Raw genomic sequence first — 16445 nt, forward strand, 5'->3', positions numbered from 1 at the left:
TTGAATTGGAGGAGTGCCTCCTCTTCATCCGCGGACAATTGCGAATTCGAAGGAGGATCTGTGATTCCAACAGCTTCAAGGCTCCAAAGCGTCTCTAACGCCTTCGCCGCCGCTGTTCCCGTCGACGACTGACGAGACGAGAGTGCGGCAGCACAGCAGACGATATGAGTTGCAGTGACCTTTCCTTTCACATGACCTTGGTCGATAGGAAAGGATCCACCGATTATCCATCCCAACCGCGATGGATGAGCCAGGATGTCATCCACGAGGAGCTCCGGCGGCTCGCGTTCCATTATCTTGTGCATCTGATTCATGCCCACGAGGAGGGCTGGTTGCATACAGGCCCACTCTCCGAGGTAACTTCGATCAGCCAGCGGCTTGGCACGGTCGAACTCAGCAAGAGCCCGCGACACTGACTGGGAGCAAGTGTTCTGTGGGTTGACCCCGAACTGGTATTCATGTGCGAAGATTTCGATCGGCGGTCCTCCCTTCACGCTAACGATTCGTATATTGTACAGGGGAGCTTCCCTAGTCGCCAACGTCGACGAGAATGTCTGGATGGTAAGGCTGCTCACTCCCACGGGCGCCTCCCGCAGCATGGCACGCAGAGATGGCAAAACCACTGTGAGCGTGCTGCCTGGGTCCAAGAAGATTCGGACGGGTATCTTCACTCCACAATTTATCACATACGCCGATGCCGTCAGTAGGAGGGCACCCGTGTCGGCGCTAAGGCCACCCACCGTTCTGTCCACAGCAGCCGCAGTGAATGCGTTCGCCTCACTCCCAGAGTGCGCGATGGCAGACACAGATGCGTCGGGATGCATCGACGAGTAATGCTGTCGGGATGAGCACTTCGAGCACGGGGCCCTCGGGCCGCGACACTCGTCCGAATTGGCATGTTGTGTTCGGAAACACCGCTCACAGCGACGCTGGAGTTCCAGTATCTCCTTCCTCTTAGCAAGAGAAAGGCCTGCGTCGCACCGTGATGTGTTGTGTTCAGCCGATCGGCAGAACAGGCAGGGTTTCGGACGGAAGCGCGCACCAGCTGACACGTTCGATTTTGGCACGACAGCGGCGATTGTGCTTCTTGCGCGACGTCGAATGTCTTTTGTATGGGATTGGCGCTCGGGAGCCTCACCTATGATTGGAGGGACGCGCTCGTCCAGGTACTGATTGTCTTCCCAGTCGCGAACGCGCTCGCGAAGAAATTCAATGAGGTTTCGAATATCCGATGCCGCCTCAGCTGATACAGAGCCGACGTCATTCTCGCTGTTATTGTTGAGAACTGTTGTTGACGTCTGCTCCTCGGTTGTCATTGAGCTCTCTCGACTGCTACTTGAGAGAGAGAGGAGTCTCTTCTCAAGACGACGGGAATCCTTGTACTCTTGTCGAAGACGAGTCGGTATCGCGGCGTCGATGGCTGATTTGAGGGACAGCGCAAAATCGTCCAGAGGGATTCCATTCGATGCGAGGGTCGCGATATTAGTCTGGAGAAGGGTTAGAAGATTTCGCAGCGCCGGGAGATCGCTGTAGCGGTGAACTCGGGGTAGATTCCGAAGCTCTGATAGAATTCTTTGTTTGTCATTCTCGGTGCGAGCGTAGTTCTGGTGGAGCGCATCGAGCGCGACCTGGTAATTTGAGTCTGTAAGCTCGAGCGCATGGACGATCTTTCCGGGCGCACCAGACACGTATTTTCTCAGGACCATCAATTTCTCGACGGGTGAGGCATCCGGTCTTTTCGCAACGAAACACGAAAACTGAGTGATGAACGCTCGAAACTTGAGCCGATCACCCGAAAAGACTTCCGGCGAGATGTCCAATTCGCGGGCCAAACGCGTCGTCGGTGCAGTCGGCACCGCGTGCGGGGGCTGCCGTCGTGGTACGTCGTTTTCCCCTTCAGCTTCACGAACGTGACGGGGAACACTCATCGTCGAATTATGGGTCGGTCTGAAACGCACCTGTCGTGTGGCCTCGGGGGTTCCGTAGAAGGTGGCGAGCTCGCCCTGCTGGAACTCTTGCGGCACCGTCGGGGATTCCCCCTGTGACTGCTTGGAGATGATCGCCCTAATAGCCGCAATGCCGTCATCGATTTCGACGTTGAATTCCTCACTGGCCGTCACATCGGCTTCGATTTCCTCAGGCGTGAGAAGCGCCAGAATCTCGCGATCGAACTCACGAGTATTCTCAATGTGCTGTGTCATGACGATCAAGAGCTCCTCGGGTCGCTTGTCGGCCCGGAACTCGGGGTTCTCCGAATGAAGATTCGTGACGCTGTCGAGATCAGCTCGAGCTCGATTGCGTCGAACTGTTCTTTTCGTTCTTAGGGTCTTGAGTTGCCGTTTTCTTGCTTCCTCTTCGGCCATCTCGGTGATCGTTTGGATGAGATGTCGTTTCCCAGTCGGACTTTCCACGAAGACGAGTTCACAATCCTGGCCTACGGCACCATGTTGTAACTTGTTTGTTGTGATCGGACGGAACAGATTGTCTGCCGTGGAACTCTACAGCCTGAGTTTTGAATGAGGGAACAGGTGATTTTTTGGTGAAATCACGAGGCATGTGCTCTACGCGAGACCGCGCTGTACGAACTTGTTTTATTCTTAGTTTTGTCTGCTATCCATGGGATCGGAACGCGCGCGAGGTTTAAATTATGAACATTCTTGACAGAGTCCCTGTCAACCTGAATCCAGCGGCTCAGCGACGGGGACCGCCAAGCGGTGAAGCTGGGGCGCCAGCGGAAGCGCGACAGAACGGACCGATCGTCGGAAAAGCTGTGGCGCCAGCGGGAGCGCGACAGAACGGACCGATCGTCGGAAAAGCTGGGGCGCCAGCGGAAGCGCGACAGAACGGACCGATCGTCGGAAAAGCTGGGGCGCCAGCGGGAGCGCGACAGAACGGACCGATCGTCGGAAAAGCGGGAGCACCTCTACGACCCATGCCCCCCAAGAATGCGCCTGGAGTGCCACCCAAAGCAGCACCCGAAGCGCCCGGCCAACGTCGACGAGGATGACGACAGCACCCAAGGAGGAGCTCGTGGAGCGAAGGTAGATTCTATGAGCGAGCTGAGGGGGGGAATGAATAAAATCTGACTGTTTGTGGAGAAGAAACAAAAGTTGAGAGCTCTCCGGTGGAGCTTTCTCATTCTATAAACTGTCACTAATTGACATTGGATATATTCCCTAAGGGTAAAGCAGTTCTTGATGACCGATCCGGTTGCTCACAGATGGATCTGGCCCATCAGGCGGAGTCTCGTCGATCATAAGGTTCTCGATTGTCTTATCGGTGATCACCGATCGCCTGTCTAGTTCAAGCTTAGGTCGAGTGGATTTTCATCACATACGACGGAAACCGCCGACTCCATAATTCTCCGTAACTCGAACTGTCAGACCTTTCGGAAGAACTGCAACCGGAGGGGAGCGCCGTTCCGAAAAGAGACGCTACCGGTAAGAATGCAAGCCAAACATATCACGTATCGCTTCGACCGGGGCGTCTGAACGTCGCGTCTTGTGCGCTGCAAAACGGGGTCTTCTGAAACCTCCAGGTCCGACGGTGTTCCAGAGGGATTTCCCGGAGCATTCGAATTTTCAGCCCACCAATCATCGGGATGTGAGCCCCGCTCCTCTGACTCCGTTTCCACCGAGCCTCCTCTCAAATCGGCTGTCGTTCCGCCCTGCCTCGAGCGGGATTCGGTTTCGAAAGTTTATCGCGAAAGTGTGGCGAAAGAGAAAAGACTACAACATATTTCGAGAGTTCAAGCTTCGTTTGCTCAGAATCCGCAAATTTTGTTTATTCCTCTCCCCCTTCAATCTCGTTTCGCGATTCTTCACTTCTGGAGTTGGAACATCAGATCCCCCCGTCGATTTTAAGTCCCTCACGGAATCGTGTTGGCTAACGCCACCTAGGCCTCTGGGGCGAAGATGGTCCAGGTTCTCGCGGTTGAACACTCGGTGAACTTCTCGGTGGCACGGCCTGCCGAGGAGGTATTCGAGGCTGTCCCCTTGGCTGGCCCGGAGGCTGTCTTCCGGCCCTCCTCGAGGAGGGTTGCCCGCTCAATTGGGGCACCTTCACGCCCTCACTCTGCAGCAGCCTCACGAGAGCATCGCTCAGAGGGGAAGAGTCCTGGCTTCTCTCTCTTCCTCTATCTGAGGGCTTCGTTCTCGATGATTTGCTCGTCGGCGTGGGCTTCGGCAACTCTGCCTTAAGATTCGTTGGCACTGATCCTTTTGGTAAAGAGCGTTCTCGATGAACTCCTTGTTGATCTCCGCTTCGCGTTCCCGAAGGTCCGGACGGCGGCCTGGAGCCGGGAGACCTGCTTCCGGCTGGCTCGTGCGCCCTTGGAGCTCTTCTTAGCGGCTTGCTGATCCGGGCTAGATACGCGACAACTTCTTTAATAGGAAGCCTGTGCAGCGGTCCGGTAGGTTTTCCTTGATCATCGGGCGGTATCTGGGGCGCTTCTTTCGGAGGTGGCGCCGGAAGTTGCGCTTGAGGGTTGGCCCAGTACTGCAGAGATCGTTCCCAAGTCTCTCTATCTCTCAACCAAGGTCTCGGTCTCCTTCTGAAACGTAGTATAGGTGGGGGTCCTCGAGTCGGCCCTCCTGCCTGACCCATTTGGGTTCCCTGTGGTGCAGGTGTCTCTTGCGGTGCGGCTTGGTCTTGGGGTGCGGCTTGGTCTTGGGGTGCGGGTTGGTCTTGGGGTGCAGGTGGTTCCTGTTGTACAGGTGGTTCTTGTGGTTCAGCGGGTGCCGGTGGTTCTCTCGGTGCAAATGCTTGTCTCAGTGCCAGTAGTCTCTTTCTCGCGACAAGAGGCCTTTTTGCGTCTGCTCTACCGAATGGACCCCTTGATGCTTTCCCGGATAGCATCCCAGTGCTCTTCCGGGTCGATTTCCGAAAGCTCGAGCGGCCTGGCCCGCGATCGCTCTTCTGCCCGACCCTTCGAATGCTCTCCCGCTTGGCACTCCGAGCGCTTGCTTGCTTGGCCCTTCGAAGGCCCGGCCCTCTGGAGTCTCGAACGCTCGTCCGACTCGGCTCCCGGAAGGATCCCTGACGGGACCCTCGTTTGCTGACGCAGGCGTGCACGTTCCCACGATTGCGACCTCGAGAACCCCCGCGGTCTCGAACGCTCCCGCGGTCGCGGCCCCGGAAACTCTCGCGATCGCGGCCTCGGACACTCTCGCGGTCGCGGCTCCGGACAAACTCGCGGTCTCGGGCGCTTCCGCGCCGCCGTATGCCGCCGCGATCGCGCTTCCGAGAGATGACCCGGCGATCATCGGAGCGTTCCCGCCTCGGGAGCATTCTGATTTGTCGTTGTATCAATCCCCGGAATCCCTGATGGTGTTCGTGGTCAATCAAATCGATTATCCGTTGCTCAGCCACTGGTAGCGCCAGGTCGGGGAGCTCGAAAAAGAGGGGGAGCAACGGAGGCGGCGGGGGACGGAATCGCGGCTGTGGAGCCGCGTCGTTTGCAGTTTCTTTCGATGGGGGCTGTCCTTTTCTGCCACCTCTGAGAGGTTCGCTCGTGCGAATTGCGGCAGGGGTTCTGTATTGGTCATTTTCTGAGGTACCGGATTTTCTGAGATGCAGCGCTGCGTCTGCCCTTCCAATCTCGCTCCCGACGCTGTGATGAAAGTCTGGGGTAATTCCTCCCGTCGAGGAACGGCCTCCTGTCGAGACCTGGAACTCGCTAGGCATAGCACCAACGGAGGCGTCCGTCGGAGAGAGTCGCCTCCGACTCCGCTCGGCCATGACGTCAACCCCATCGGGACGATGTGAAAGCCGTAGATTTTGTTGATCAGACGAGGAGCCATCATCGGTGTTCTTCTGGGCGTACGTCACCTCCGATGAGTCCTCGTGAGTCGAAGACATCGTTTTTGTCAATCGGGAGTTTAGATGAGCTGCCGATTCTCAATCACAACAGATATCGGCGATTTATCCTGAGGTGTGAAGCTAGAACATACAGCCGCGCCTGGAATCGTACTCGGTAGAGCCCGCTTCCTCGACCGAACGATGATCGGCTAAGCCCTGTCTCTGGCTCTTCCTGGCTCCTGGTCAGTCTCGAGACCCGACGCGTCATCATTCTGGTAATGTGAGTCCGGACCACTCGATGGGCCGATGTACCCGCTTCATCGACTGAGCTGTATGGGTTTGAATCATCGTCCAGAACCATATGTGCAGTTTCTGAGCCTCCGGAGTTTCTGGGGTCTTAAACGGGAAAGTCTCTCCAGAAAATCCTCTCTTTCGACTCACGGCCTGAACCTCTGTTGGTGTCCTCACGTTGACCTGCTCTCCTCGGGCCTCGGCGAAACCGGGCTGCCCAGTGGGCTAACGAAGCATTTTTTTCTGGAGCACGCGACCGATTATTATTAGCCGCGATTCCGAGCAGGGAGCTTCTCGGAGCAATTTTCGTTCCCCAGGATTCGATTGAGACTTACACAGCGACGATGCACCAGGACTTGTCTATTGGAATCTACTTACTTGCCGATCGGCTCCACCGGTCTCGATGTCAATACATAATTCGACTCCGCTGCTTTTATGAGCGTCCGGGGCTCGTTGCACCTATCCGGCTCCGTGTCCGAATGCAAGGAATGATCTAACCTCGACTAGGTCACTATGACTGAGAATGAAAAAGGGGAGGACCCTTGGCGCCGAATCCAGTTCCGGGTGTGGCGTGTCGGGTCGGAAGAAACTTTCAGACAAATCTAGCGGCCTACCACGAAAGTCACTAGTATCTCGGCAAAACACTAATCGACCACGCGGAATTCCCTCGAGCTCGCTGACAGCCGATGTGTTCGAGAGTTATATCTCAGAATCGATCGTCCTCCTCCCGTGACAGCTTCCCTGAACCATTGAGATCCCATTGTCGGGAATAGTTCCCTCGATGATAAAGCGCGACTCAATTCATTGCCGAGACCCGGTCGGAACGTTTCTATTCTGTCTCTCTCTCTCACTAGGTATCTTCCCGACGCTCTCTCCTCTCGAACTCGTTTCCACCGCGCCGACAGGAAATGGACCCGGCGGAAAGCTATCGGAAGACGTGTGTGCCGTGCGTTCAGTTCCGCTCTCGGAATACAAAAGACTCTCGTGGCGAAAGGAGAAGATCTGTGGACAGCTTCGTCTATGATCGTGGAGCGAGCTGCAGAGAACACCAGGATCCGAATTCCTGTCACGAACTGTTTAATATGTCTAATGTGTTCCTCTTTCATTTGACATGAGAAGGAAAAGCCGGGATTATTCCCGGAAGACCTTCACAGCTCCGGCTGAATCTCTTTTGTTCTCTCATGTGCCTCTGGGATATCAAAAGACGAAAAGACTCCCGGGCTCTTTCCAGCATCCCCGAGCTCTAGAGAGAAACCCGAAAGTCTGCTGACGGTCTCGAAATGGGAACCCCTTCCCCATTTCGACTCAAGAAACTTCCAGCGAAACCGGAATTTCTCCACGCATCGCTCGATTCTTTTCGACCGAAGAGATCGAGAAGAAGATATGACTTGGCTTGTGACCTCTTCTTCCTCCGCGAAATTCTGCCTCCTACTGTCGAAGTTCTTTGCCTTAGGCTGCGCGCGTGCCATCCGGGATTCCGGAGTCTAGGATGTCGCTCCCGAGCAGGTGAAATAGGGCCAGATCCTGATTCTCAAGGTCGGACTATCGTCGTGCTCGAAGATCAGTGCCGTGTTGACTCCGGCTCGTGTGGCGTCGGCGTCGTCTCTCGTATAGAGACGTTTGGCACGCCAAGTGCTGAGCGATGTCCTCCCGACCTCCTAGTTCTAGCTACGAGCTAGGACCCTCATTCTATGCGTTCGCAAAGAGGTAGATCGAGACGATCAAGGAGCTTAGCGGAGGCGAAGAGCTGTGTTCCCAAGGCCGGAAATTCATGACTCAGTCAGAATGAAAAACGAACCGAAAATCCTGCATCGACGGCTGCAGCTGATTTGGAATGAAAAAGAAACGAACATCATTCGATTACTCCTCTTCCTATTCGTTTTAAATCATAACTCATTTTGCGCCTTTGGGTCTCGGGGCAGCTTTGCTAGCGGGAGCTGTGCCACCCTTCTTCGTCATCTTCTGGGTCGGAGCAGCAGCTTTCGAGGGTCCCGTACCTTTAGCACCGGGCGCCGCAGGTGCCGGTGGGCGAGGAGCGGCACGTGCAGGTGCCTTTGGAGGTGCTGGAGCTGGTGGAGGAGCGGCCGGGCGGACTGCTCGCGGGGGAGCTGGTGCCTCCTGAGGTGGCGGGGGCGGGGGCGCAGGTGCTGCCGGCATCGGCGGCGGGGGAGGGGAAGATGGTGGTCCCGGCGGCGCGGATTCCGGCGGTCCTCCGAACTGTCCACCGGCTTGCTGCTGCATAGCTGCGTTGAGGTCGATCGGAACTCCATCGATTTCGATCTGAAGTCCTCCGAAAGGATCTGGGGGCGGCTGCTCAACCTCCGGCTGTTGCTCCATCCCAGAGGCGGGAACGAGATTGCCCTGAGCATCGATCATGAACACTTGGACGCCTGGTTGTTGAGCACCTGGAGCGTTCGGGTCGCAATTGATCTGGAGGAAGTTCGGCATCCCGTAGCCGCCGTACGGGTCTTGAGGGCCAGTGCCTCCCCTCATCTCGTTCGTGCCCCCGAAGACGCTGCACAATCCGAATGGATCGTAGTAGATGTCGGGAAATCCATATCCTAGGAAAGCTCCTCCTCTCAGGACCTGCGGTAGTACAATTTCGTGGTGGGGAGTGGCATCCGGAGCTTGATGCTCGAACGGGGCCTCGACCGGAGCCTCGATACTCTCGTGAGTCTCGAAATTTTCGGCAGAATAGGCGCCGCCCCCCGATAGCACGGGCTTATCCTCGATGGCTTCGGCATCGGGAGATTGAATTGCCACTGGATACTGCTCCGGATAGATGGTTGCCGTCGGGGTTAGCTTCTGGCCATCCTCGGAGAAGATCCCGTCCGCGGTGATATAAAGGTTCACATACATCGTTTTCTCTCGACACTGAATCTCGAAAGAATTATGCTTTAAATACGCCAGCAACAGCGATGATTTGTTTCAACGCCGCGCTCGTCCGTCAGAAGGGAGGAAATTCCTAGAATCTTCATCTCGGCTCTAGCCCAGTTGACTCAAGGATAACGGCTCCATTATTCTTCTGGAAGACGATTAAGCTCCTCGCATCCCATTCAGCTAGGTTTAAGACCTAAGACTCGTACTTGGGTGGTCGTTGCTGTTAATGATCTAATCGACCTTTTCCCGGAGTCGAAAACGACGCGTATGAATCGGGGGAATCATATCGATGTGGACTATTGAGAGGAACGGAAGTATGAAGCTTCTCAAGGATCGATTTCTGGAGGGCTCACCTATTTCAATGAGTTCATCCACTATTATGTCGAGGAATATGCAGGCTACTCTCTCTCTCTCTCTAGTGTCAGAGTGCTGTGGGAATTTTCTGGAGCTCATCGAGGTGAGGGCAATAAAAAGACTTGAGTAGCTGTGGACCTGGATCCGTCGTGTCCTGGGAACACGGCCTGTCTTTCCGGTTTAAGACGAGATATCTGGAGCTAGCGGGCGTCAGTCGGCTTCGGTATGAGGTGACGGCAGGCGAAAAAGGAATTGAAACTCCTAGGAACTCACTGTCGGCGTCGGCTCTATTTCGAAGCATTTGAATGATGCGACAAGGAGCGATCGGAGCTACAACTTGTTCGCGGTATGGTTCGAGAACCAATCCCACTCGATAGATCCACGGGAGCAGCGACCCCGAGCCTTCTGGGAAGAATCGGTAGCGGAGTCATCCTGCTTCTCGGAGCTGACCGATGGTTCGCCATCTCCAATCGAAATGAAACAATCTGACTGGTCCCGCATCCCTCGGTTCACCGTCTTCAATGCATTCGGATTTCTATTAGAGGACATTCACATCTCATGTCCGTGTCCTCATCCCGCTGCCTTCACGGTGACTTCATGGTGCGAGGGTGCTTGGAGGAAACCCAGTTTCATTTCTTTTATGAAGCGGTGTGATACGCCGAATGTTCCATTCATTTGCTCCCCGTGATCGGCAAGTTCCTTGGACGCTTACGGAGAAAAGACTCAAACATTTAGTTCAAAAAGTGCACTCGTTCCGCCTCAGCCCGATCGCTCTCCGCTACGGGTGCTGAGGCTCGGAGTTTGCGCTCTGGCCCCGCGGGAATCTCAAGTTCGACGACAACTTCGTGGTGCGAAATACACGCAATCTCCCGGAGCGGTTCCATTTGGGCGTGATACTACGCCTCGCTGCCGCATTCAATACTATGCTAATTCAATCGCCGTGTGTTTGCTGCTATTCATGTTGTTTTACGTCGCCCCCGCTCCGAATCGGCGTCCCTGCCCCGTTGGAGTCGGCGGAGAGCATATTCCCTCGACAGGGATAATCGAAACATGGACGGGTGGTCCCGGCTGGCAGCAAAAGGTCCCAACACGTTTGAGAGTCCTGGTACCTGTGCCAGACTTATTCAAGAGTTTCAGGAATCCTTGTTCTTTGGTTCCGGTTCCAGTAGTATCACCATTCCCTCGTCTTCTTGGCGAAGAGCTGTGAAGCGAACTACTGAGGATTTCCCTCGAACGGTGAGCCTTCTTGGGAGCATGCTCGCGGCGAGCGAGTTATGCTCTCCTGCTCGATCGCCCGCGGTGAATGGAATCATCGATACGGATTTCGTGGGAGCGATATGAACGGAAGAGTCCCTTCTTGACTGCATTGTCGATTGATTGCTTCCGGGCGGCTCCCTCCCTTGTGGTGTTATTGGTATCGAAACCTGCCAGCATCAACCCTAGCGCTGCTCGACAATCCCTAGTGATCGCTTGTATCCTCCCCCCGAGCCTCCGGTCCAGAGATCTGCAGCTCCCGGGGAGCCGCACCCGCATTCCATTTGTTGTTTCGACCAGTTTGTGTTTCCCGACAAAAAACTTTCCCGGAAGATTGACTCTCTCGGTCAGAGATTTTGCCGTGATTATCGCACGAGGAGGCTCATCGGTTCTGATCTTTTCTCCTGTCATATTTATTGCGCAGATCCATAAATTCACAGTTGTCAATATATCGGATTATGGTCCGCTGTTCTTAAACCATTGTGACGTTTCGCGAGGAGGGAGCATGGGGTAAATCCTCCATCAGTACACAGTCATCGAATTCTCGAAAATATTTGCCAAGTCCCGCTCCACGTGACTTCTGGGGGCAAGTTTGGTGACACGTTCCTAAGAAAGAGGAGTTGATTGATTGCGCTGGAATCCCCTGGTTCGTATAACTCATGCAGAGAAAAAAACATCAGTTCGCGAGGGGATCCCGCGGATGTCGGCGCTTGTCCCATGAGAGAACGCTACATGGGTAAGTTGAAGGCGCTCATGAGCACTGATTGGAACCCAAGATCCTCTTACCTGAGGTAAAGTTCCTTTCACAAGGTCATCAACGTCCGCCTTCCCGTAGCCCAAGGCCGAGAGACCATTCTCAATTTTCATCTGGCTCATATATTCACGCAGAACATCCGCCAAAACTGCTCCCGCATCGGCCGCCTTGATATTCCTGGTGTCTCGTCCGCCTGGAAGAGCTTCTTATTTTATAAGAGCTTGTGAGCTACCCGGGAGCGGTGAGATACGCGGTGGGTTCCCGGTTCTGCGTCCTATGAGTTCGAATTCTGGATTCGTCACCCCGGGGAAACTCAATATACGTAATAGAGTGGTGGTTCCCGAAAAGGCTCCATGGAGATCTAGGGTTCCAAGCTCGGATCTCTGTGGAACCTCAGGATTCCATCGACAATTTTAGCCGTTGCCATAGGTTTCATTGCTTGATTTTGGCTCCGATTATTATTGTTCAAGCCTTGACATCCCGTCATTTTCCTCCATCCCATAAACGGGTAGGAGTGTGTGTGTGTAGGCCCGAGTATGTGTGTGTGGAGGCCGGTAGGCCCGAGTCCTGTAGGACTTATCTCCGTCCAGTGGGAAGTTTTTCAAACATATTATCCGAATGTGAATGAGCTGCAAGGGTTCCACGTGTGTGGGGAGGACTAAGGAAGGTTCCACGAAGGTTCGGGGACCACTCTAATAAAGCATAGAATGGATGCTCGTGAGAGCCGAAGTTTCCAGGGACGATACAGTCTCTCGAAACATAGAGCGTAGTCCAACGGCGGCATCGATCATGCTCGCCGAACGTCCCGAATCAAACAGGGGCGATAGAGAAAGGATTGAAGAGATAATGCGAACGAACCCAATAGTTGGACAGCCTCGATGTGTCGATCCGGACAGGCTGGCGCAGTGAAGCTGAACACAGCAGGAGATGTCATGACGACAGCGAGACCGTGTGGGATGATAGGTTTTTCCGAGGACTCGTAGTCCTTAGCCACGAACTTCTTCACTAATCCCGAGATCGGATACGACATTCCGTGGCAGAGATGAACGCCGGCGTTACCAAATCCGATACCAGCGTAGCAACTCGCGAGATGCATCGCGGACCGAGCTTCGAAGTCCTCGCAGTCGAAAACGTTCCTGGAGCAAAAAATATTTAGTGTGGTTCTCGATGTCTCACTCGCGCCGATCATTCCGTCTAGAAATATCTCTCCGTCTGCACTTAAATTATTCTGCCCGAAGTCGGACCCGATGGTGAGGACGAACTCGACATGATATGAGAAAATGTCACGAGTAGGTGACACGGTACGGAAATAGATTGACTAACCTTTTGAAGAATTTCCTCAGCAATGCGAAAGCATGTCTCGCCCATACGTCGCTGATTGGATTGCTTCCCTGATATGCCGGTCGTAGAATCGGATCCGCTGGCTTCGGTCCCCTCTCGTTGAACGGGATGGCGGTGAACGACTCCAGAGCGTGACACAGTACATCGAAACCCGAGTGAGCTGCAACTCTCTCTGGCATGTGCTTGACGTGCAGCGGATCCACGATGGCCAGGGTGGGTTTCAGAGCTCGATTCGCTATCCCTGTCTTGGCTTTCAGGGGCTCGTAGTCGAAGATGGCCACGCCGGTAGTTTCACTGCCCGTTCCAGCTGTCGTCGGGACTGAAAAAGAAGCGTCGCACGGGGTAGAACACGATTATTGGAAATCTGCAGGAGCTCGGGTTCAGGCCTTTCTGAGAATCCTGAGCATGGATTGGCGCCCACGTTCCGAATTGACGCGGCGCATGATCGAGAGCTCACCTGCGATCAGGGGTTTCAGAGTGTTGCGCACGGGTTTGCCTTTGCCGATCGGCGCGTTGACAAAATCGAGAAATTCTGCCTCGGGATGGCTCAGATAGAGATTCGCGGCCTTGGCTGTATCGATCACCGAGCCGCCACCGACAGCCACGAAAACGTCAAACTGTCCTTTCCGAGCGAAGTCAATGGCTTTTCGAATACTAGAGATACGGAAGGAAGTTACGCAATGAGGAAGATATCCACTCAATTATCCCCAGACTTTTTGAGGTGATCGGTCGAAGACCTCCCAGGAGTATCAGCTCATTCCCGAAATGCTGCTCGAATAATCCTCGATCTGATGATTTTTTGACCTGCCTATCCGACGGCAAGGCCTAACGTTGTCGATTCTACCGGAGGTAGTCTCAAGATCGACATCAAGTCGGGAGAATAGCTCCCATTATGTGTGGCTCCACAGAGGAGAAACACCAGCTCGGCGGACCTCGCTATGACACTGGTCTGGGGTAGTCGGAAGACGTTCTCGGGATCCGACGGAGCGGACCCGGGAGGGGACTAATTAGCAGATATAGCTGTGATACCTGTGATCAGTGGGCTCGACTGAGACATCGCTGAAGAGCTGGTAGGTGATCTTGTTCGCATGGAGCGAATCGAGCGCTGCTTTCATCGGCGGAAGCTTCTCGAGATTCTTATCTGTGATGACGCAAACGTTTTTCGCGTTCATATTTGCGAGGTCCTATGGGATGCGGGGATTCGTTTGTCATTACGCGCGCTCGTTTGCAGTCTGACCGTGCTTGACAAACGATATGCTTGTCACAGGTGGGAAAGACTCCCGGAGGACCATTCGAGGAGCATATGCCGGTGGTCCGAGCGTAAATATCATATCTGCCTCGAAGCATCATGGATGGGTTCTGTGTACCTGGCCAAGCTCCTGTGTTACTCCCGGTCCGTATCGGATGTTAGAACATGCCATTTCGAAAGCGTATTCCTTCGCGTGAGAACACGATCCTGTGCTCATTGGCGTTGCCTGGTGGGCTGGGCATCGTTTCCTGTAAAAACGTTTTTCTTTATGTCATGCAAGCGAGGCAGGGCAAATCTGTTAGCGAAAATCGCGGGGCTCGCTGCCCCAAAAATTTTTGGTCAACTCGGAAAGTAAAATGAGAGAATCGTTGCGTGTCAAATAATCGCGGGGGTACGAGCTCAAACTGTGCCAAGAGGTGCATGCAGAAGGTGCTGAGAGTGCAGAAGACGTGAACGGTGCAGACTCGACGCCGGGTCCTCACAGGAAAAACATACTTCCTCCATATCGACTCATGTCTGAGCACTAACACTCCCCCTTTATTGACTCCTAAGCTAATGAACGGAATCCTTCGTAAAAACATTGATTATATTACAATGATATACATATTTGTTCTGTTCTCCATCCTATGCACGTATAAAAATGGGGTGGGCAGGGGAAGCTCTCGAAGTGAAAGCCTTCGATTCGACTGTTCTCTGAACTAAAATTACACAAATACATATATTTGTCCGCGGCTGATTCGACCGGCAAACGACAATCTATCAGTGGAGATTCTGTCTGCGAGACGTGAGCTTCGTCGATGATAATTGACCGGAGGTCACCTTCTGAGAGCTCGCTCACGCCAATCACAATTCTCCGTCCGGACCCATCTTCAAGTCTCGGCTTGGATCGGAATCAAGATGACGAGGCGTTTGATTTCATAGATGACCCCGTCGTCGTGACAACAACAATGAGTATGTAATTTGGAGGGAAGAAAAGACGCCTACTCATGCTGCGGTAGTATCGTGGCGTGGACGAGACGAGAAATCAACGTATCATCTTATCCAGCTGTATCCACCATCAGCAGCGAACACATTATCTCTAGACCTGATAGATATATAGGTAGATAATAAGCATCGTAAACGAAGGTGAAAGGATCACAGGATATCTCCGAAGCAGTCGAATATCCGAAATCGTTGAATGTAGAGACTTGAACATTTGGCAGATTCCACAAGCGAAGACAAATGCCCATGAGTTTGGTCTTCCACCGACGAGAGAATCGAGGACGGAGCTGGCCGTGGCTAAAACGGTCGAGATTCGGCTCAAGCGTATTTGTTCTTGTACGCCTCGTTCCATAGTTCTTCGAGGGCGGAATCCACGAAGCCGTGAGCGGCTATCACATCTCTGAGATTCAGGTTTCCATACTGAGGCCACATCTGAATGAACTCGCTGTGCGTCGGCTGAACGCGAGCTTTCCTAGCGCAGATCCCGACGAAAATATCATCGAATTTGAAGTGTCGAGTGAATTTCGATGCCGTATACACCTTCTGCAGAGCTTCTTGATTCAGTAGGATCGCTCCAGCTGTGATGTAGGGCGGATATCGAGAGAAAGCGTAGTCCCTCAACGAGATGAACCACTTCGAGAAACGATGTCGCATGGGAGCCGCGTTCGGGAACAGCTCCCCCGCGTATAGAGCTCCACCGGATTCGGCTTCAAACACGTCGATATAGCGGAGCAAATTCTTCACGGAAAGATAATAGTCGTCATCGATGAACAGGAAATACTGAGTTTTGCGGCAGAATTGACTCGCCCAACGCATCGACGCCATCGTTTTCAGCGTGTTGTTGTAGTAGGCGTCGATGAAATCCACCTGGATTATGTCTTTGTGTTTCTCGTTCTCCACGACCAGATCACTCTCTTCGGAGCCGCGAGCGATCATGAAGAAGGTGGCCATATTCGTGTTGCTGAACCTCTTCTTGCCCCAGGTCCGTCGGATGACATTGCGTCTACTGCGGTGGGCTAGCGCGCTTTTCACGAAGATTGTCAAGCGGAAATCATTCTTGCAGCTAGTGTTGTTGTGGATCCGATACTCGAGCGAGTCGTAGATGTGGTTCACGGGAAGCATATCATCGAACTGATCCCCTCGCATCGGATAGTCGTACCCGGGATCGAGAGAAAATGTTTCTCCGAGTTTAAGGAAGATGCCGAATTGATCCAAAGCTACAACTGAAAACACGAACATGGCTAGAAGAGCGGCCAGCCGCCGCAGCTGTCTGGGACCCATCTTTGGAGGGCCCAACGAGTGTGCCAGACGGTCGTAACCCATTGCTCGCTGAGCCGCACACACAGACACTTACTGCACGCCCGCCATGGCCCGCATCAGATCCAAGGTTCGTCGAGACATCGCGGAAGAATGAACAGGAAACCACTAGCGCGAACTGGAGCAGGATAGAGCGACTACTGTTCGCCGTCGGCCGTCTGCTATCTTGGAAAGTCTTCTTCTACTCGGTAAACAATAGGATGGAGTGGAGAGAGAACCTTCGGA

General features: G+C 53.9%; 3 protein-coding genes across 3 annotated transcripts; all 3 read right to left on the minus strand.

Annotated features, from left to right (window-relative positions):
- Positions 1–133: 133 nt before the first annotated feature.
- Positions 134–2363, minus strand: LOC108865188 (uncharacterized; the record flags this gene model as incomplete). The annotated part of the gene is made up of 1 exon (XM_018641964.1): positions 134–2363. A coding segment is annotated over exon 1 (2230 nt), but the record flags the coding sequence as incomplete, so codon positions are not given.
- An 8603-nt stretch (positions 2364–10966) lies between these two features.
- On the minus strand, positions 10967–16385 carry T3dh (Type III alcohol dehydrogenase). Its single transcript, XM_018641965.1, has 8 exons — positions 16258–16385; positions 14041–14170; positions 13703–13857; positions 13131–13327; positions 12656–12992; positions 12191–12468; positions 11365–11525; positions 10967–11184 (listed from the first exon to the last, which is right to left on the minus strand). Exons 1-8 carry the CDS (start codon positions 16302–16304, stop codon positions 11101–11103), a joined length of 1389 nt encoding a protein of 462 aa, XP_018497481.1. The 5' UTR covers positions 16305–16385; the 3' UTR covers positions 10967–11100.
- LOC114828586 (beta-1,3-galactosyltransferase brn) lies at positions 15222–16226 on the minus strand. The gene has a single exon (XM_029113209.1). It carries the CDS (start codon positions 16224–16226, stop codon positions 15222–15224), a length of 1005 nt encoding a protein of 334 aa, XP_028969042.1.
- Positions 16386–16445: the final 60 nt, after the last annotated feature.

Source organism: Galendromus occidentalis, unplaced genomic scaffold (genome assembly GCF_000255335.2).
Source record: "Galendromus occidentalis unplaced genomic scaffold, Mocc_1.1 scf7180000076403, whole genome shotgun sequence".
Classification (NCBI taxonomy): domain Eukaryota; kingdom Metazoa; phylum Arthropoda; class Arachnida; order Mesostigmata; family Phytoseiidae; genus Galendromus; species Galendromus occidentalis.